This window comes from Rhinolophus ferrumequinum, chromosome 3 (assembly GCF_004115265.2).
Source record: "Rhinolophus ferrumequinum isolate MPI-CBG mRhiFer1 chromosome 3, mRhiFer1_v1.p, whole genome shotgun sequence".
NCBI lineage: Eukaryota > Metazoa > Chordata > Mammalia > Chiroptera > Rhinolophidae > Rhinolophus > Rhinolophus ferrumequinum.
In genome coordinates, this window is record NC_046286.1 from 78735561 (window position 1) to 78758249 (window position 22689).

Here is a 22689-nt window from a genome sequence, read left to right on the forward strand (position 1 = left end):
ATGATACAGGAAAGGTTAGTGAATGAGCTGGGGAGTTAAACCTGCAGCCAGGAGAGATTAGTGTTTGGGAATGACACACTGTGCTCTCATGGACTTGGGGGTTAAAGGAAACCAAAGCCTCAGATGGCAGGAGGCCAAGGCACTCAGTGAAGTGTTATGAAAAGTCTGAGGAATTCTTAAAAGGGTCTATTAATCAGAGAAGAAATAGAAAAGGACAGCAAGAAGAACCAAGGCAGTAAGAGAATAGATGCCAGGATGTCACATACATCAAGGCCAATCTATTTATTTTTTTTATTAAAAGGGAGAACTTGTTGGTTCACATATGCAAATAAGATGGGTCAAGTTGACCTTGCGTCTGACTTACAGCTATTGTCAGCCCTCCATCTCTTCTCTGACCTTCTGTGCCCTCACCCTCGTAGGCTTTACTCAGTGATGGGAATATGACTTCCAGGAGCTCTGGGGAGCATTTTTGCTGCTTAACATTCAAGAAGAATGAGTTTCTCTCTCCTAATTCCCGTATATAAAATATGAGGGAAAGTACAGGTTGTAAACTGCACAACCCTGGAAGGCACTATACAGATAAAAGACATTACTGTAATTTATGTATTATGGCATACAGTACCTTCATATACTAACAAAAGCAGTATATTATGAAAAATTCCCAGAGGTAGAAATGAAGTGTCTTAAGGAAGGTTCACCTTAAAAAAATGTACACAGCCACTAAATGGACCAGTGGTAGCTCTGATAGACCAGCAACCCCGCTGGATCCATATAGAGGGTTAGATGAGCAGTTACAGCAGGGAGAAGTGAAATGGATACTCTTACCAGAAAAGGTGGAGGGATATGGGGACAACTCTTATAAAGTGGGTGTGGCCTGGAGCCCCAGCAATGAGTGATCCTGAAGGAACCATGATTCCCTCTTTCCACAAGAACCACCATGCATCTCCTTTCACTCTGAATCTGGGAAGCTATGTCTCCCTCTGCTCTTTACTTGCTATCATAATTTGTTTGTTCTTGATCCCGATTTTTACTTTTTACTTACAGTGTCCCGTTTACAGTATTTTTTGCTATTACTTATCTCATAGTTTTGAGGATTTGACAATGGATGAATGGGTGAAAAAAAGAAGCACTATGACTGAAAATATATAAAGTAGGAAAACAAGAGCAAAGCTGGGACTATGAAGGATTGTGACATTTACATGTGCAAAGCACATGTTTTGGAGTAGATATGAGCCTGGAAAGTTGCATATGAGTGAAACTCGATGTGATTATTTTTATCAGTTGTGATTTTCAAATACAGAACATCTGTATTTTTCAATATCTTGCATTTTAGTTTGGTGCAGCAGGAAACCTAAAACCATCTGTATCTCACTGTTTGAGCTGTGATCTGTTTATGTCTGCTAGAAAGCCTATGAAGGAACATCGCTAAGTTGCAGAAGAATATAAATGCAAGCTGTATAGAGCAATGCATAAAATGCTTGTTTGCAGTTATGCCAAAATTGTTTCAGGAAACATTTTTAAAGTGAATAGGTTGCCCATATCTTGTTTGCTTACAGTGATGTATAGCAGGGAAATCATAAACAAATAGCCTTGTAACCTTATAAATTGAAACACAGTTTTAGTATCCCTTTGATTTAAATCAAAACACTATAGTTAATTTTATTGAATACTTAATGTAAGTGGAGCACTGTGCTAAGTGCTTTGTATTATTATTTAATTTTCACAATAGCCCTGTAATGTAGAACTATTGTTTTCCCTGGTTTACACATAAAGAAAGTGAGCCTTCGGGGGGTTAAGCATATTTCACAGGGAATCAGAGGCAGTGAGTAGGGGAGTTACGATAGTAATCCAGATATTGTGACTCCATAACTTAACAGGAAGCATTATAAATATTTTGTGGTTGCAAGTCTAATTTTAGAGCCAAAAATACTTGTATCATAGGACTATATTTCCAATTGCCAGATAAGGAGCCTTATCATGGTATAATGGCTATACAGTGTAGTATTTGGGAACCAGATAGATCTACATTTGAGTCCCAACTTGACCATTTTTTAATTGTATGGACTTGGGTAGGTCTCTTGGCTTTTTTGACCCGTGGTTTTCTCATATTTAAAATAGTGATAATAGTAGTAAGCTTTTGATTTAAATGTGTGGGGAAAAACAGGCACATAATAGATATTAAATAGGTTTATCATTAAAAGGATCCATACGTATAATCATTACAGTTAAGTAATGTTACGTGCTATATGTTAGGAAAATAGAAGTATGCAGAGTCTTGGGATTCAATTTGCAGGACACTGAGTCTGGTGGTGAAGGATCATAGCTCCTCCGACACCAAAGCTCCTGGGAAGAGACCCTAAGCAGATGCAGAGGGGACAGGCTCTGGTTTATTCTTCAGAGAGAAACAGTTGGACATGGTGGGGGACGAGACCAGGATTTTGTCTTATCCCCTTCTTCTAACCTTCTTTGTAGTGCCCTTCTTTCCCCAGGGACAATAAGTGTGCCTTTAGGGTGGCCTGGAGGGCAAGCCCAGGGTGACAGAGATTGTTCTTTGTCCACCCTGGTACCACGTGTGTGTGTGTTTTTTTAACGGTACCTGAAAATCCTTTGACTGGGAGCAGTTCTACCATACTTAGCAATCAAGAGCTTGAAAAGCAAGCATCAAACTGTCCGAAGAAATGAATTTACATTTATATACCATCACCATATTATCCAACAAATTTAAATGCTAGTTTAATTTTCAATAGTAAGAATTCACATATTGAAAGAACTTTAACAGTAGGTATCAGCAAAAATAATTTTTAAACCATTTGATTTTTGTCTGAATGCTTTTTGGAAGCCTCTAGGAAATTGACAGTGCTAGGTCCTTGAGAAAGGTATATACTACATTACTTTCTTTAGCCATTCCCCCTGAAGCTAAAGCAATCCATGAATGAGTTCACCCAGCTTCAGTTTTTTGAAAATATGCTCAGTTTCTTTATTCATTTTTATTATATGCCTGGAAGAATGGCCATGGGAGACTTTACATTTTCAGTTTTCTCTTGATTTCATTTTAATGACTAATCATCTTATGTTCAAGTTTTCTTTAGCATCACACGTTCTTTATTTGAACCATTATTATTGTTTTTATAATACCCAATAGACTTGGTCCACAGATTGCTTAGTATTCACAAGGAAAATACACTGACCAAATAGTTCTGTGCACCTGGATTTTCATGATCAGACTTTAAAAATTAAGTTTTAGAGGCCATCAGAGAAAGTGAAGAGTGGCAGTTTAACCTATTTTATGTATTGGCTAGTTGAATAAATACTCATAGATTGAAATTTTTGTGGTATGAAATACACGCTCATCCAAACAGGGTTTGGTTTAGGATTAGGCAGATGAGTTAAAGAGAGCTGTTTTGGATAATTTTTGAAAATACAATTTATTTCATCCTGTGATATTTAAAGTATTTACGATGCTCTTGATAAGTAATGCTTATATTTTAATCTCTCACTAAGTTTTATGACTGGTTATTTGCATCGAGCCTAAAACAAAATGAAGCAAAATCACTGGTTAGTGGTATATCTGGTATTTTTCTATAAAAAAGTAACAATGTTCTGATACCCAAACTTACATTTTAAAATATTAGCAGTGTTTTAAAAATCTAATTTTCTTTAACATTATACCTCATGGGTTGAAATAAGTAGTTCTTTGAAGATGAGCCTTGATAATTTGTGTATATGTCAGAATCTAGATGTGTAGTTTGATCCTAGTAGGTGCTCTAGAAAACTAAATGATGCACAAACTCTTCAGTATGTCCCTCGGGAGCCTTTCCCCTGCGTACATTTCCAGCCTCATCATTCTTCCCTCCCACCTCATCAGTCACTTGATACAAGACCAAGTACTGCAGTTACCCAAACCCCTAGCACATTGCAGAAATGCTTACCGTAAATAGAGGGTACTCAATGAATGTGCATGGAAGGAAAGATGGAAGGAAGGTAGAAAGAAGGCAAAAAAATGGAAGAAAAGTGTTGTTCTGCATTCATCAGTATCCATTATTTGGTAGAAAAATTTTGATCTGAGAATGAAACTTTCTGTTTTCCAATCAACCAATCTGTTTTTCCAAAACAGAGTTTTTCTGTTTTCCAATCAACCAATCATTAAGTTATGTAGTGTGCTTTTTTTGTTGTTTATTTTTTTCATAAGTATACCTTCATTTCCCCAGGATAAGGGGGCTCCAGAGAGCTGTGGAGTATCTGCTTGGGAGTGGGTGTCCCAATTAAACTAATCGTCCTGATTTTGGGTGAGAGCTACAGATTCACATCACTTCTATTGTGATCGTAGACAATTTATGCATCCTCTTGTGTTTCATTGTTCTCACTTGTAGTATGGGAAGAATACACACTTATTTTACCTCATAAGATTTCTTTGAGAACCAAATGAGATAATAATGTTTCTGAAAACACTTTGAAAAGTGTGAAGAAAGTAGTCCTGTTATTGCTATTAGAGACCTGGTACCATGGGGGTTTTTTCAGCCCTTGGAACCTTCCGATTTAGGTGTGTGTGTCCTTATTGTGTATAAAAGAGGTAGAGTGATATCTACAGTTATGATTTATTTCACCAGAATAGACTGATGTTAACATTTATGCAGCTGATCTACCTTGGCAAACATTGTCTTCAGAACAGGAAGGTGACCGTTACTTCCGCATGAATCCACGCCTAGCCTGGAATATCAGCCTAGAAAGAAAAGTATATATTACCATGAGTAGGAGTGTTAGACAAACAAGTGAAAATTAATGCCAGCAAGTAATGCTTTTAACTTTTATGTGACATTCTCTTAATTGATTATAATAAATTACATGAACATCGTAATTTTAAGATTCAAAGCAGTGATCGCTTTGCAGCCTTGTTTCTCTGCCAAAGAGCTTGATTGTGTGAAAATGTATGCTTTTGACATGTTTGAGACTGTATTTCTTCTTTGTCCTAAGACTAGTTTTCCAATGATAGCTGTCCTTCTATTGCTACTCCTTAGCATCAGGTCTTGTGTTTGGAATGTCCGCTGCTCTGATCACCACTGAAATTGCTCCTCTCCATCAGTTATGCGCAAAGTGACACATAGCGATTCTGAACAGTCAGGAATATTGAGAACTCCTTACAGTCCAACCTGAGCAAATATAGGAATCAGAATTCAGGGAGGAAACAACCATGTTTATATAGACAGAGACCGTGGTATATGTAAGTACAGAACAATTTTGATATGGAACAGCAAATAGGAGTCTATAAACAAGACAAAACAAGTGAGTAAAATAAGCCACAGTTTGCACAGTGCCCCCTTGGAAATAGATTTCAACAACAGAGTGATGGTGAGCACTTGTCAATCAAGTACAGGGTGCCAGTTTAGTTTGTGCACTTGTTGAGCAGATTAGAGAAAACTTGAGCAGATTGGAGCAAACGATCCACGTCTGATACACTGAAAGGGAGAATTAAAATGATTTGGGTTTCATTCATGTTCAGAAACCATGTCTATATCCCTGGATATTAGTTTTCAAATTTTGATACTGAGCACAACAGAAATGTATGATTCAGAAAGAAAGGAGCTAAGAATCTGAGGCCTGTAGCTGTGAGAGATTGCACATATTACAGTTGAGATGTGTATATTAGAACAGAGAGAAGGGCTGAGAAAGTCATCCTCATTACCAACTATGTGCTAAGTGCAAACAGTGACAGGGCACCAGTCTATTCAGCAGGTCCACTTGTTGACCCCAAAAGACCCCTAAATTGTCCCTTATCACAGGGAAGAAATTATTCCTGTTAGTTTTTTTTTTTTGAGGTATGATTTACATATAGTAAAATTCACCTCTTTTTTTGTGTAGAGTTCTGTGAGTTTTAATCAACATAGAGTTGTATAACCATCACCACAATCAAGGTCGTGAACTGTTCCATTATCCCCCAAATTCTCTCATGCCCCAGCCTGTGGCAATCACTGCTCTGTTTCAGTACTGATAGTTTTACCTTTTCCATAATGTCATGAAAACAAAATCATACAATATACAGCCTTTTGATTTAGGCTTCTTTCACTTAGCATAATGCACATCAGATTCATCTGTGTTTGTTGCATATATCAGTACTCATTTTTTTTGTATTATTGAGTAATATTCCATTGTGTGGACATACCACAGCTTGTTCATTCATTCACCAGTTGAAGAGTATGTGGGTTGTTTCTAGTTTGGAACAATTACAAATAAAGCTACTCCAAACATTCATATCTATAATGTTTTTGTGTGAGCATATGCCTTCATTTCACTTGTTTTTAATTCTATGTAGAAATGAGCTTGCTGGTAAGAATATGGCCAACTTTCATTAAAATTTTTATAAGGAATTTCTGAACTGTTTTTACAAACTTGCTATACCCGTTTTGCATTTCCACCCAACAACAGGAGTTCCAGTTGCTTCACATTCTCACCAACACTTGATATTGTTATTCTTTTTAATTTTAATTTTAGTGGGTGAGTAGTGGTATCTGATTGTGACTTTAATTTGCATTTCCCTGGTGGCTAATTATGTTGAGTATCTTTTCACATGTTTACTGGCATCTGTACATGTTTTGTGAAGTAACTCTTCAATTATTTTTGCCATGTTTTATTTATTTACTGTTGTCTTTTTATTAAGTTGTGAGAGTTCTCTTTATATTCTGGATACATATTTTTTGTTTTTTGTTTTAACAGATATATTTTATTAATATTTTTCCCAGTGTCTTAACAAGAACAAAAGTAGTCTTTTCAGATTGGTTTCTTTCACCGAGTAAGATGCATTTAAGGTTCTTTCTTTTCTTTTCATGGCTTAATAACCCATTTGTTTTTAATGCCAAATAATATTCCGTTATCTAGATGTACCACAGCTTATCCATTCACCTACTGAAGGACATCTTGGTTGTTTCCAAGTTTTCGCAATCATGAGTAAAGATGCTGTAAACATCCATGTACAGGTTTTATGTAGACATAAGTTTTCAGCTGTTTTGGGTAAATACTAAGGAGTGTGATTTGCTGGATTGTATGGTAAGAATAGTTTTCTAAGAAACCACCAAACTGTTTCCCAAAGTGGCTGAAACATTTTGCATTTCTACCAGAAATGAATGAGAGTTCTCGTTCCATATCGTTGTCAGCATTTGGTCTTGTCCATGTTCTGCATGTTGGCCATTCTAATAGATGTGTATTGGTATCTCATTGTTTTAATTTGCGTTTGCCTGATGACATATGTGGAGTATCTTTTCATATGCTTATTTGCTATTTGTATATCTCCTTTGGTGAGGGGTGTATTAAGATCTTTGATCTATTTTTAATCACGCTTGTTTTCTTGTTGTTGAATTTTAAGACTTCTCTGCATGTTTTGGGTAACAATCCTTTATCAGATATGTCTTTTGTAAATACTTTCTCCCAGTCTGTGGCTTGTATTTTCATTCTCTTGACATTGTCTTTTACAGAGCAGAAGTTTTTTTGATTTTGGTAAAGTGCATGCAGCTTATCAATTTTTTCTTTCCCCGATGATGTCTTTGGTGTTGTATCTAAAAAGTCATTGCCATACCCAAGGTCATCTAGGTTTTCACCTGTATCTTCTAGGAGTTTTATAGTTTTGTATTTTATATTTAGGATCATTTTGAGTTAATTTTTGTGAAGTGTGTAAAGTCTGTGTCTAGATTCATTTTTTCGCATTCCAGTTGTTTCAGCATGATTTGTAGAAGAGACTGTCCCTGCTCTGTTGTATTCCTTTTGCTCCTTTTTCAAAGGTCGATTATCTATATTTGTGGGACTATTTCTGGGCCCTCTATTCTGTTCTAGTGATACGTTCATCCATTCTTTGCCAGTATCTTGATTACAATATTTTTATAGTTAGTCTTGAAGTTGGCTTGTGTCAGTCCTCTTTGTTCTTCTCCTTAACTACTGTGTTGGCTATTACGGGTTTTTCTGGGGGGGGCGGTCTGTTTTTTGTTTTTTGTTTTGCCACTCCATATAAACTATAGAATCAGTTTGTTGATATCTACAAAATAATTTGCTGGGATTTTGATTAGGACAAGTAATGTGTTGCACTTTCTCCATTGGTCTTACACACACAGCATTGTAATGAAGATTTTTCTTTTTTGGTTCTCTTTTAAACAATATTAGCATGATGATCCTTTTGTAGTTCATATGTATGATGATCAGGTGCTCACGCTCTTATGTGTATTGTGTCTCACCTCCCTCAAACCTTCATATGACATCAACATATTACCCATCTGATGTAAAACACACACACACACACACACACACACACACACACACACGCAGACACATATATATGAGATCTGACAATTAAGTTTGTGAATTTGTTGCAATGACGTTGCTAACTTTTTTGATATCAGAGGGATTATTCATTATGAATTTGTACCAACTGGACAAACAGTTAACCAAGTTTGCTACTTGAAAGTGCTGAAAAGGCTGCATGAAAAAGTTAGACGAAAACCTGATGAACTTTTTGCCAACAATTCATGGCTCTTGCATCACGACAATGCACCAGCTCACATGGCACTGTCTGTGAGGGAGTTTTAGCCAGTAAACAAATAACTGGATTGGAACACCCTCCTTACACACCTGATCTGGCCCCCAATTACTTCTTTCTTTAGTTGAAGATAAAAGAAATATTGAAAGGATGCTATTTTGATGACATTCAGGACATCAAGGGTAATATGATGACAGCTCTGATGGCCATTCCAGAAAGAGTTCCAACATTGCTTTGAAGAGTAGACTAGGCGCTGGTGTCGGTGCATAGCTTCCCAAGGGGAGTACTTCGAAGGTGATCGTAGTGATATTCAGCAAGGAGGCATGCAGCACTTTCTTTAGGATGAGTTTGCCAACCTAATTATTCGACCTCATATATTAGCATGATTTGTTCTTGTTAGGACATATAGGCGCCTAGATATTGGTAGTGGGTTGGGGTGGGATGATTTCTGGAACCCTTTATGTGACATCAATTAAGCAATTATTGGGTTAACTCACACATAAGAACAGCTGAACTACATTAATGTTGACCTTAAATTATTCTACTAGCTAGAAAATATTCTTGCTATCACAAAGGAGTTCACTTCTTCTTCTTCTCTTCCTTCTTCTTTTCCCCCACAAACATGTTATCCCTAGTATCAGGGACACCAGGTTCGGTATCAGAGATCTCAGGTTTAATATAAACAAAAATAGAAACATGGATAATACCATGGATTAGTGATGTTTCAACTCTTAAGAAAGTGTACTTGCTCAATTAAAGTTTGTTGAAAAGTTTAAGTCTGTTCTTTTAGAGTCAATACTGTGTTTAGTGGGCTTTACAGAATTTTTTCTTACCTTTCTTTTATATTCTTAGTATTCTAAGAAACTGATCGAAGATATTCTGGGGAGATTAGATTCTAAAATAAGTGTCAAAGATTGAAATTAATCTGCCATTTTAAGTAGATATGATATTAAGTAACCAAATAGATCAAGAAAAAATGCTTTTATCAAGAGTTTGCTGCATACGTTGGGAATATTTTTGTGTGCACTTTTGTTGGAATATCAAAAGATAGTTTGTGTACCTTGCAGTGGCAGGTTGAACTGCCATTGTTAACCAGGCTTCAGGTACAATGAATATAGTAGTCATTTATCTTTGAGGTCACTGTGGGAGACAGATTCTTTTATTCAATTACTGAGCAGGAGAAAAATATGGTATAACTTTAACTAAAGGTGCCTCTTCTTTAATTCAGTTGATTTAAGTTTGCTAAAAGAGGGAACACACCGAATGAAGGCACACATTTCTTGAATTACTGCATTCTTGCAGGGCTCTGTGATGAGCCTTCTGGTAGGCTCTTCCCTAGGCTAACCTTGATAATCTGAGGATGCTTGGTGAAATCATTAGGTAATGCAAGGATTCAGGACAAACCTGGAAAATATTCATTTATAAATAGCACATTTTTTGTTGATTGGTTAGTTTGTAGATAGTTAATATTTGTCATGTATGCCAGATATTTTGTCATACTGACCAGGTTCATCAAGTAAAGTGGATAGAGATTTTTCAGTGGATATTTGGATTAATCTGGAATTCTCTGCTCTTGATTTAAGTTTAATATTAAATCTAAATTTCTGGCCATGGTTTGCTATCCTTATAGGAAGATAGGAACATTTAAAAAATGTTTCTACTGCTTGCAAGGACTTTAATCAACTGACTGAAAGATATTTGTTGAGCTCTTATTGGGTTCAGAAAACTGTGCCATACACGAGCAGAGCAGGAGATAATTGAGGAGTCTAGAGCATGGTTTCTGTATTCAAGATTGTATCTTTATAAGAGCAGATACTGAATTAATAGTTGTTGAATATGTACATTAATAAAAAATACTCATAATTTGTGAATTAAGAAAGAAAAGCTAGTGGAACTTTTTCGTTCTCTGCTGTATCCCCAAAGGGTAGAATAACCACATAGATAATAGGTTCTGAGTGTGTACTTGAATGAATGATCAAATGACCACACACTATATATGCAGTCAGAGTTGTTGGAATCTAGTGGAAACTCATCACTTCTAGCTGGTCACTTAGGGAAAGCTTCATGGAGTAGGTGGAATTTTAACTGGTGAGAAGGAAAGAGGGCTGCTTAGAAATAGGGAATGGTATAGAGGCTTGTAAGGCGATGTTGGAAGCTGAATTGAAGTTCCACAGTGGTGGGTGAGCACCAAAGGTAAATTCTGGAAAACCTTGAAAGACAAGTTTAAATTTTCCTGTAGAGACAATGGAGAGTAAAAGGGACATTTTAGAAATACTAATCCAGAGTGCTTATACCAGATGCATTGAAGAAGGGAGAAATCGTGAAGGAAAGGTGATTAAGTATGTCGACAAGTAAAAGGAAAGCGTCAAAGATGGTGACAATCTTGTTTTGAGTTTGGTTGACTTGGATGATAGTAAAGCATAAACAGAAATAGGAAAGTCAGAAGGGAAAATGAATATTTTGTGGGAAGATTTTTGTGTTTTAAATTTCTTAATGTCTGAAGTAACAGGGACATTTTATTAGGGACCAAGAAAAGTCACAGAAGCACAGATTATTTGACCTGAGAGGCATCTTGGAGAGTGAGTTAGGATTAGACTCAAATAGGAACCTGTTATCTTACTGGAGTTAATGTGGTGTGTCACGTTGATTGATTTGCATATGTTGGACCATCCTTGCATCCTAAGGATAATTCTCACTTGATCGTGGAGTATGAGCCTTTTAATGTGCTGTTCAACTTGATTTACTAGTGTTTTGTTGAGAATTTTTACATCTAAATTCATGAGGGCATTGGCCTGAAGTTTTCTTTTCTTCTAGTGTTCTTATCTGGCTTTGATAAATGCTGACCTCATGTGAGATGAGTTTGGAAGTGTCATCTCCTCTTCATTTGTTTGTTTTGGTTTGTGTTTTTTTGGTCAGAATTTGAGAGTTGGCATGAATCTTCTTCAAATGTTTGGTAAAATTCATCTGTGAAGCCTTCTTGTCCTGGGCTTTTGTTTGTTAGGAGTTTTTTGATTACTGATTCAATCTTACTTATTATTCGTCTGTTCAGATTCTCTGTTTCTTCATGACTCAGAGTTGGAAGGTTGTATGTTTTCAGGAACTTATCTCTTTCTTCTAGGTTGTCTAAGTTTTTGGCATATAATTGGTCATAGTATGTTACAATCCTTTGTATTTCTCTAGTATCAGTTGTAATGTCTCCTCTTTTATTTATAATTTTATTTATTTGAGTCCTCTGTTTTTTTTTCTTGGTAAGTCTAGCTAAAAGTTTGTCATTTTTGTTTACCTTTTTAAAAAAATAACTCTTAGTTTCATTGATATTTTCTATTGTTTTTCTATTCTCTGTTTCTCTTGTTTCTGCTCTGATCTTTGTTACCTTTGTTATCTTCTTTCTTCTGCTAACTTTGGGCTTAGTTCTTTTCTAGTGCATTGAGATGTGAAGTCAGGTTGTTAACTTGAGATGTTCTTCTTTCTCTTTAGTTTTTTAAAATTATAGTTGATGTACAATATTTTATTAAAGTATAATTGACATACAATATTTTATTAGTTTCAGGTGTACAGCATAGTGATTCAACATTTATATACCTTATAATGTGATCACCATCATAAGTTGAATAACTATGTATAATACAAAGTTATTACAATATTATTGACAAGATTCCTCTTTTTTTAATGTAAGCATTTATTACTATAAACTTTCCTTTTAGCACTGCTTTTCCTGTATCCCATAAGTTTTATTATGTTGTGTTTCCATTTTTGTTTATTTCAAGATGTGTTTTGATTTCCCTTTTGATTTCCTCTGACTCATTAGTTGTTTAGGAATATGTTTAATTTCTACATTTTTATGAATTTTCCAGTTTTCATCATGTTATTGATGCTTAGTTTAATAGTGTTGTGGTCAGAAAAGATACCTGATATGATTGCAATCTTTTAAAATTTGCTGAGACTTATTTTGTAAACTAGCATGTGATCTGTCCTAGAGAATGTTCCATATGCACTTGAAGAGATTGTGTATTCTGGTACTGTTGGATGGAGTGTTCTGTGTGTCTGTTAGGTCCATTTGGTGTAAAGTATAGTTCAAGTCCAATGTTTTCATATTGATTTCCTGTCTGAATGATTTATCCATTGTTGAACGCAGAGTATTGAAGTCCCACACTATTATTATATTGCTGGCTATCATTTCCTTGAGATCTGTTAGTATTTGCTTAATATATTTAGGTGCTCAGATGCCTTTGCCTCTAATCATCTGCCTTCCTGGGTCTGCAACTGGATGGAGGGAGATGAGGGACTGAATGGGCATGAGTGATGAGCTTCCTTGTACTTTTCCCCAGTTAAAGGAAACAAGGAAGAAAGTGAGTGGGAAATGTGTAGCATGAGAATAGATAAGAACCAGCCCTTTTACAGTAAAATGAAAGATAGAATAATTAAACCTTGATCATCGCTAGCATTGAAGCCCAAGGCCATAAAATATTAACATCTAGTAATTTATTATCATAAACCTAACTCTTTTCCTTCTTGAAAAGTTTCCTGTATTTTAAATTGCAGCGATAGCACTGAGATTAAAAAGAATGTTAGTGTTATAAGCTTATTTTAAACCAGTTCCCAGCAGTAGTAATTGCCTTCATTTTCAAGGGAGTGCTGAGAGTTTATTAACAACCAACCTATAAGCAAAATATTTTAAAATGAGTGATCCTAAGTCATTATCTGGTAGGAGAATCTTGATTACCTGGCATTTGGTACTGGAGAAGGAGAAGTAAACACAGATCTAGTTGGTAAATTCACGTCTGAGGCTCCAGGTGATGGGTACATAGACTTTAATAGCAGCAGTTGGCCTTGGATGAAAGAAAGACAAAAATTCCAGCATTATAGGTAGAAATGGAAAGCCTTCAGCATTATAGGTAGAGTATTTTTAGATTGGGGCTTATGAACTACTCTTCAATCTAAAATCTACAGGAATAGGCAGTTTTCCTGCTTCTGCCAATACCAAATGAAAAGCAAAGCCAATATTCTTGGATTTATAGATTCAGTTTACCAGATTGAAGGACACTTGTTCTTTTTAACAAACTGAACTAGCCGGCCTCTGAATGCTGAGTTTCTATGGCAATATGATCTCAGTGACCTCTCTTCTCTATTGTGGAATGTAGGTGATAAGAATGGAGGTGAGCCCGATGATGCCGAACTGGTAAGGCTCAGTAAGAGGCTGGTGGAGAATGCAGTGCTCAAGGCTGTCCAGCAGTATCTGGAAGAAACACAGAACAAAAACAAGCAAGGGGATGGGAGCTCTATGAAAACTGAAGAGGCTGATAGGAATGGCACTGACAGTGACAACAACAGGAAATGAGACCCAAATACAGGCAGGCCTCACCGCTCTGTGAGAAGCATCTCTGCTCCCCTCTGCTGAGTTAATGGACTAATTTGCACTGTGCTGTTTGAGTGTCTCTTGTCCAATTTGTAGAGATTGCCTAATACTTTCATGATTGATGTGTTTACATTTTTGAAACACAACAGAAGAGAAATGGAGTGCTGGGACTAGCCGAAGAAATTATGAAAGAATGGCCCAAGTTTCACTTGCTCTTGACCATGGCCAAGGGAGAGGGGACTTTGGGTTATGCCTCGTGGATTCAAATTAAAGGCCATGGCAGGGGCCTTGCCATAATTGGAATACTGCCATTTATATCGCTTAGCAGGGTATTTGACTACTTTATATGAGTCCAAAACACAATCACAGTTAACAAGTGCGAAGTTTAAAATAATCACTGTTGAAATTATTATCCATATAGTTAGTCCATAATGTTTCATGTGTGTCTCATGTATGCTCTCGCTATGCAGTGATCTTTATTTACAGTAAATTTGTTTCAGGTAAATGATATATTTTTGGCAAAATGCAACCTTTTCTATAATATGTGAACAACATTTTAAAGGTTTCTTTTCTAACCTTCTTTTGATAAGTCAATGTACCATATTTAATGTTTTTCATTGGCATTTGTATGTAAAATCTATTATAAATTCTTTTTCTGTAGGCAAGAGACCTATTGGAATCCGGGATTTAATTAATGAAGCTTTACATCAAGAAAGAATGGGTCTGAAGGCCAAAGTGAAACAGATAAAAGAACTTTTATTCAAGCCTGAGACTCAGGCCAAAATTAGGAGGGAACTCTTTGAAGGAAGATCCATTAACCACAGTAATCAAGGAAATGATGTTGATTTCAGTGACACTTTGACATAAGTTCTACATCACTCTCATGGTACCATAGTTAATGAAATTTTTTCAGCTTATTAAATAGCTCTTTGGTAAATACCAAAGAAGTGTTCTGATAGTGTCTGCACAGCAGCACACTAACATTTGGTAAGGAATTAACAACTTCTTACCAAAGAAAACTGATTGTGCCCTATTATTTTTTTAAGCTAAACTTCTGTTTTGGAATATTTGTTTCTATAATATCAAGAGTTATTTTGTTAAAAGGACTTCTTAATTGGCTGTTGTAAAATGTTTCTGGGGTCCTCACAGATAAAATATAGACTGTGAAAAATCACTTACAGACAAAAAAAACATCCAATAGTTTAAGGGTCACTTGCCTCCTGTTGACAAGATCTTTGTTGTAATGTCCACACGTATCTATAGCTAGTGTTACTCTTAGTGGGAATTTGAATGTTTATTGAATACCAGTACTTGAATGAACAATTATAAATGTAATTATTGTAATCACTGGTTAAGAATGTTTTATAATATCCGTATGTATTATTTTTCAATGATCAAAATGTAGTTTGCTTTTTTCATTCCTGAATGAATAAGTGTTTGGGGTTTTTACTTTCTAGTTTTCTGAAGATAAACCCAGGTCTTAACTGTATCCCTTATAATCTGAGTTTGTTTGCACTGGTTCGTTTTTAGAGAAAATTCTTGAAAATTTTCCCTTTATGCGGTAATCATTGGTAGCAACTTTTTCTATGGTCATTATGAAATGACTGCTACTAAAAGATCATGATGGAAGGGCGAAATTATTGGAGATCAAATATGTAATCATTTCAAATATAAAATCCAGCTTATTCATGGATTTTAGCTATTTTTCCACTGGGCAAATGATGCTACATTTATTTATAAATGAGTTTTTGCATTTTCATGCTCCTTAATAAATGTGTTGTTTTCCCTTGTTGCCTTTCCTCATTTTTTTCTCACTCTTGGAAGTTGATAGTATAATGAAGTCGTAAACAGGAGCTCTGATCGTTCACTCTTTCTTCACCTTGATGTTCTTATCCTTCATTCTGCGATAGCGCAGTCATCGTAGCACCTTCAACTTTAGACTTAAATCATTTCAAATTAAGAGAAAATCTAAATAACATCTCATAAACTGCTAATAATGTGTCACTGAGTGAACTTTGTAGCAAAGATGAAAGGAGCAAGTCCATCCAAATGCAAAGACCTGGGAGCTGCTGACCACGAAACCCCTTTCAATGGAAGAGGGCTTTTCTGTGTGTAAGACAGGAAGTGAGATATTTGGGGGCCTGCCTTGTTTTTCAGGTGAGGAAACAAGCGCAAGGAGATTGAGTGCCTTCTCCCAGCCACACTGCTATTAGGGAACTGGACCTGAACTAGAACTCAGGGCTCCATATCAAAATTCCAGAGCAATTTAACAGTATTTCAGGAGAGATAGCACTTCTCAGTATATATCTATAAATGTCTTTATCCTCAAGGAGCTAACAATTTGAAAGGCTCAGGTAGTATCTTTTTTGCAGTATAGGGTTACATATCTGTCACTTTAGTTAAGAATCATAGCTTCCATTTGTAAAATACTTTGTTGTGTGCCAGGTAACTTCAGTATATTATTACATTTCTTCCCTTTAGTGAGCCTATTGTGAAGTTACTAGTACTGTTTTACAGATAGCAAACTAAGAAACTGGTGTTCTAAATGGTTGAATAGCTATAAAGCTAAATGGCTATTTATAAAGCTAAATAAAAAGTAGGTCTAAATTTAAACTTGGATCTGTTCTACTTCAAAGGTATACTCTTTACACAATGCACTTCCTCTCTCCACCAAGTACAATACATTTCACAAGTTTAGGATATATAACAAAAGGGAAGTCACTTTCTTTAGTCTAAGCTAGCTCTCTTGCTGTTCTGAAATTCTATGAACATATGGGAGAGCAGTCAGCTGATGAGATGGAACTGGAAAAAAAAAAAGCCAGATATCTAATTTAGGGATTAAAGATTCCAATTCTAATCATTGAAATCCTCATTCATGCAGGTTTACAAAAACAATGGAAAGTATACAATAAAACAGATTTTATTCATGGTTCCATTTAAAAAACCTAATAAGACATTAATTTCCAAAAATTTCAGTTTGGGATCTGAAATATTCAAAATGACTTTTCCCCCATTAATTAGAGTTATAGGATAATTGCCCATTGGGCCACATAGCCAGAATACCAGTATGTTGTCCTAAATTGGTAATGTATGCTGTGTTGCCTTGTCTTCTGACAGGAAGGCTGCATGGTTGGAAAATGAGCCATGGTTTGGTCCAGGAGGCAGACTGTGGCCTCTAGACCTGGGTCCACCACTGACATGTGATGTTGAGCCAACCAGTTCACTGTTTTGAGCCTCAGTTCCCAGTCTACTATTTGAAACAGTTTAGCCAGATGATTTCCAGGGATCTTAGACTCTTTGTGACAATACCAGCATGCTGCTTGTGCTGATGCCACCATGTCAGGTAGCTACCCAAGTACGAGGCCTTCTTGATGGAGCCACTCTGAGCGTATCTGAGTGAGATGTTGTCAGTGAGATGATTGGAATTCTGGGAGACTTTACATTCTGTTTCGCTTGTGTTGGTTGTCGCCCTCATGTAGGGAAACCCCGGTAGCACATAGTCACATTTATACCTCGCTTCCAACATTTTCAGTCACTGGAAAAATAGTAGATTCTATGTGAACATTTGAAGGGATGTTAAAACGAAGTGTTTTCAACAGCAGAACAAGATTCTGTCAGCTTTGAACTTGGTTATATTTTATAGAATTGTAAATTATTATTATTTTTTCCTCTTTCTTCCCCCACCCCCACTTCCGTTCAAGCCGTTGTTTCTCAGTCTAGTTGTGTAGGACACAGCTCCCTGACCCATGCTGATATTATGAGCCTTGCGCTACCCCCGGCTGAGGCAGCTGGATGCCAGCCGGTCACTCACACTGGCCACCAGCCACTCCTGGTAGCACAGGGCAGCACAACAGCGCACGGCAGCTTATGCCAACCTCTGAATGCTCAGGCCAACCTCTGGCTGCTCAAGGCAGCCCAGCTCCAGAGAGAGCTGTTGTTCACAATCTTAGCTGTAGAGGGAGCAGCTCAATGGCCCATGTGGGAATCGAACCGGCGACCTCGGCGTTAGGAGCACGGCGCTCCAACCACCTGAGCCACTGGGCTGGCCATAGGTTATTATTGCACTGATCTACTTCTCAGTCTAACTATAGGCCGTTGAGATTTACTAAATTTATATTTAGAGCATAATTAAGATTCACACTATCTACTCCAAAACCCCAAATGTTCCAGTCTTCCCAGCAGCCAGATGTTCCCATAGGAGGTAATTAAAACAGTTTTGACTTCATATTCTAGATGTCATTTCAGACATATGATCAATAAGGTATGTTTGTACCTCTGCACTTGATCACAGGTGCATAAACCAGCTATCACATTGCGTAACAAATTAAGAATTTATTTCGTTATATAATTAAAGACAACACACCTATAGTATCTCCAAACATAAATTAATGAATGAATAATCTATCCATTGTTTTCATCCCTTTCAAATCTCATCCTTCTAATAATTTTATCTTGAACAAATTGTAGATGCATTCCTGAATTTTAATTTTTCCAGGTCGAGAGAATGCATATTAAAAAAGAAATAAACTCAGTGTGCTTAAAAAAAAAAAAGTTTCCAAGTCCCTAGGTGAATTTGATAGCAGCACACATGCTAACAAGACAAACCCCTGGATTATTTCATTCACAGTAAAAATGAATATTACAGCAATTCACTCCGAGTCAGTGAATTTAAAATTCTGACACTATCTACACTTCTTTCCTGAATCACTGTTTTGGGGATAATAAGATGTGTTTATAAGGTAATTTGGAAGCTAAAGGAAGGTGCTATTATCATCTGTAGTGTAATATGCTCAAAACTACTTATTTGCATCCATTAAATGTAACTGATAACTTCAGACAATTTAGAATGGTTTTAAAATGTAAACTGCAATATTTATTCCTCTACATATCCCATCATTAGTCACTTATTAGAAGGCTGTGAAGTTCTGTTGTAGCATCAAAGATAGAAACAATAAAACTGAGAAATCAACTCATTGTTTCCAGTAAACTTATGTTTCTTTCCCTCTAGTGGTTCAAATTATAATATTTCTGAAAAGCCACTATCCTGTGACACTGCACTATATATTTATGTGTTATGCTCTTTGACCCATCTGCTTGTAGTCCTGTCAACTTAGGCAGCTCTATGGTATACGTTCTTAAGTAACCACATAGCAAATTGGTACAACACTTCAGATGACTCCCCACGTTTTCTGCCAAAAAAACACATGAGCACAATGTCACGATTATCTCTTTGAACCAAAGTGCACTGTTTGCGTTTTTTAAAAAGCACACACATATTATCTTACCCATAATTAAAAAAAATTTTTTTGTACACCTGAAACCTATGTAACTTTACTAACAATTGCCATCCCAATAAACTTTAATTTTAAAACAAGGAATTAAAATCTTTTTTTTCATAAATACTCATGTGGGATATATAAAGCTGTAGAGGGTGAGAGGACAAAGAAATAAGAGTCCTTTAGCTGGACAGTCATTACAATGCTGAGGAAAGGAATAGAAGTGCTTGTATACATCAATTCAAAAATATCTGATATAGTAATTGACGTAGAGATAATAGAATGAATATGCAACAATGGGAAGAGATTAAATATATCTTTTTAAGAATCCGGAAGACAAATTGGAAGTTATTTTTATCTGGTCCATGCTTGGGAAGTGCCTTTATGAAAGGAAATGTGATGCAGGCTTTTAATGATTTCCGGGACATTTGTCACACTTGGTGACTGCCCAGCATCTTAGGAACTCGCTATGATTGGGGAACTTCCTACCTTATGAACCTTGCTCCCCCAAAGTAGAAAGTCCTGAGGTAGAGGCCAAGAACTCATGCTCTTAACTTTCTTGGTCACTGGGGTTCAGACATGTGATGTGGGCTCCACTTAGCAAGAGGGAGACCATGCATGGACTCAATCTGTTCCGGCGAGGATGACAGTGGTGACCAAGGTGCTCTGGGGATCCCATACCCTCTGGGGAGTACACACTGGCAGAGGGTCGTGCCAGCGAGGTTCTCCCGGAGCACCTCACAGTGCAATGGGCCATTTTTCTTGCTGCTTGATTACCCAGCCTGATTCTCTAAACCTTCTGAGGATTCTGTGAGCCAGTGCCTATTCTTTACTATAAAGTTCCTGTTCCACTTAAACTCGCTAAAGTTGGGTCTTTTTTCCTGCACTAAAAGTCCTGACTAATACATGCTATACTCCACTAAATCAGTGTTTCAACACAGGGCTTAATTGGCATTTTGAATCGGACATGTCTCTACAGGATGGGGCAGTTCTGTACATTGTAGGAAGTGACCATTCCTGATCCCCAGCCAGTAAATGGAAGTAGCAGACTCCAGTTATTGTGACAACTAAATATGCCTCCACACACTTCCTAAATCCCCTTCAGATGGGGGCAACACAACCCCCAGGTGGGCAGCACACTATTAAATAGTGCTCTCCTAGCACATTAAAGAGTTAAAAATGCTTCTTCTTGTGCCCAGTGTTTCAAGAAATAATTTAGGTCTTAAAGAGAACACGCTCACTGGGGCTCAGTACACGCTCTATCAGCTACCTGGATAGAGACAGGAAAACGAAACCACCTGCATGTTTATGTGAGATGGATCAAAACAGCAAGTTCGTGCATGTGGAAAACAGCCGAAAGGATCTGTTGTGATGGTAGTGATGTCATTGTTGAAAGAATTTTGTTTATAGGATTCTTCGTGCAGACTTAGAGCTTGAAAAGAGAGGATAACCTCCAAATTCTAAAACAATATGACATATCAACATGATTATTAGGTACTGTAATAACAGGGCTATTTTGTTTATTTCATAAAAACATAAGTTGTATATTTTATATTATATGCTTAAGAGAAAAAGTTTGTAATAAACAGATGTAGGAACATTTTAATAAAAGAAACATTAGAGATATGATAGAAATATAGAAATGTTTTAATGTGTGAAAAATATTTATTTTCCCTGAGAGGCATGGTAGGAAGAAATGGGAAAGAGTTGTTCCTTTAAGGTTCTGCTGAAACCTCGGGAAAGGTGGCTGCCTGAGTTAAGTGACATGGAAATGCAGAGAAAAGTTCACGGGAGCATTCAAAACAAAAGAATGTAATCGATAGACAAAAGAAAAAGAGCACGCATCACATTAACTCTATAGATTGTGGAGGATTCACACAAGAAAAGTTCAGAGTTTCTCATGCAGGGGATAAATGGAGTCCCTGTGATGAACAAGGACGAGATAGCAAGGGGTGGGGGACACAAATTGGAAAAAGGTGGGAATACAGGCTTCTCAAGGTTAGAGAGGCAAGTGTTAAATACTAAGAGCCAGTTCTGAAAGGTGTCCAGAGATCCTTAGTGAGAAACGCTAAAATTATCCTGGTGAAGGAGAAGGTTCTCTGTAAGGAATAAAGTTTAAAGAGATGGGGAAACAAAAACAAAGCTGTGTTTGGATAATGTCACCAGTCCTGTTTGTCCAACAAACTGGTCACAGCAAGGTGACTGACTGAAGTAGGATCCCATTGCTGCTGCCCAGGCCAAATAAGAGCCTCAAACCTGGGCATGGGCAGGGGAGGGGTGAGAGTTGGATACTGAGTAGGGGTACGGGCAGCACTGTGTCTTGATTCGGTCCTGCCTGCACCCCTCCCTGTCTTGATTCGCTTGGAGTGATGCTAGGAACCCTCCCTCCTTTAAGTTTGAGGAATCTGGGAGTAGAGCAATCCTTTGCCCAATTTCTGGTGGAAGTACCAGAGAGGTGGCCAGCCTAGGACAGAAGTGACCCTCTGCTGCTGTCCTGGAAGTCATCTGTAAGAGTAGAAATGGTGGTGTCACTGCTGTTTGGGCTCGAGGAGACAGAAGAGAGCCCATGCCCCACTGCCTGGTGAGTTTTCTGAGTGCGTGAGAAAAGATCTTAATCTCAGAATGGGCAAAAAACATAGTTCCCAGAAAAAGATATAAAGTGGCCCCAATCATGTATCATATGCAAAGACATGAACCTCCCTAATAATTAAATAAAGCAAGTTAAGATGGTAATGAGGTTGTTTTTATTTTTACCTATCAAAGGATAAAAATTTAAAAATTTGATAGTAAAGGAACTTGGTAAAATTGTGTAAATCAGGAACTCTTGCATCCTTTTGATTGGCATATAAATTGATACACATTATGGGAGTCAATTTTGTGAAATTTATGAAGATGAATAAACTGAAAGTATTGACCCAGTAATTAATCCCACTTCAGTTTTTTTTTTCTAGAATTATATTTGCATGTGTTTGCAAAAACACAAGTACAAGGATATTCACAGTGCCATAGCTTATGATGGCAAACAACAACAAAAGAAAATCACTGAAACTCAGCCAATAAAGGTCTGATTAATAAGTTATGGTACGTACCAATTATGCGTCTGTTAAAAAGAATAGAGTGGATATAGTTATATATAAAGATAAGTAAGTATATGAAGCAAAATGCAAAGCACAGGACAACATGAACAATATGTTCCTAAGCGTAAGTGTGTTTTTCAGCAGGGTGTGTATTTGTGTATAGAACATGTGTGCACAGGGAAAGTTCTGGAAGGACACCTGAGAAATTGTTGAAACGCTTCCTGTGGAGAGTATGACTGAGGGTCTGGAAGAACATTGCGATTCCCTTTCCATCAGTGCACCCTGGAAAATGTAAGGAACTCTTAGACTGAGGGACTCAGCCAATGTCAGGGACGGGGAAACAGAAAGACAGAGTCAGAACAGGGAAGCCTTGAGGAAAAATTCAGAGTCTCTGATGAAGCGGATAAATGGAGTCCCTGTGATGGACAAGGGCAGGATAGTGGGGGATGGAAGGCAACTGGGAAG

At 37.0% G+C, this 22689-nt stretch overlaps 1 protein-coding gene and 1 non-coding gene across 27 annotated transcripts in view; both read left to right on the top strand.

The window, feature by feature from the left end:
• AKAP7 (A-kinase anchoring protein 7) overlaps window positions 1–22689 on the top strand; it is a 117482-nt gene that overhangs the window by 90067 nt on the left and 4726 nt on the right. For 4 of the 26 annotated variants that reach the window (XM_033102492.1, XM_033102494.1, XM_033102496.1 and 1 more), the window contains one exon: window positions 14533–15660. The exons of 8 other annotated variants lie outside the window; for them this stretch is intronic. In XM_033102492.1, coding sequence (XP_032958383.1) covers window positions 14533–14738 — 206 coding nt within the window. In that variant the 3' untranslated portion in view covers window positions 14739–15660. Of the gene's footprint in view, window positions 1–13656; window positions 15661–22689 lie in introns of those variants that run through there. 14 more of the 26 variants (XM_033102493.1, XM_033102495.1, XM_033102497.1 and 11 more) reach the window with 6 other exon arrangements.
• On the top strand, window positions 8150–8258 carry LOC117020929 (small nucleolar RNA U13). The gene has a single exon (XR_004422763.1). It is a non-coding gene; the product is annotated as a small nucleolar RNA U13 (small nucleolar RNA).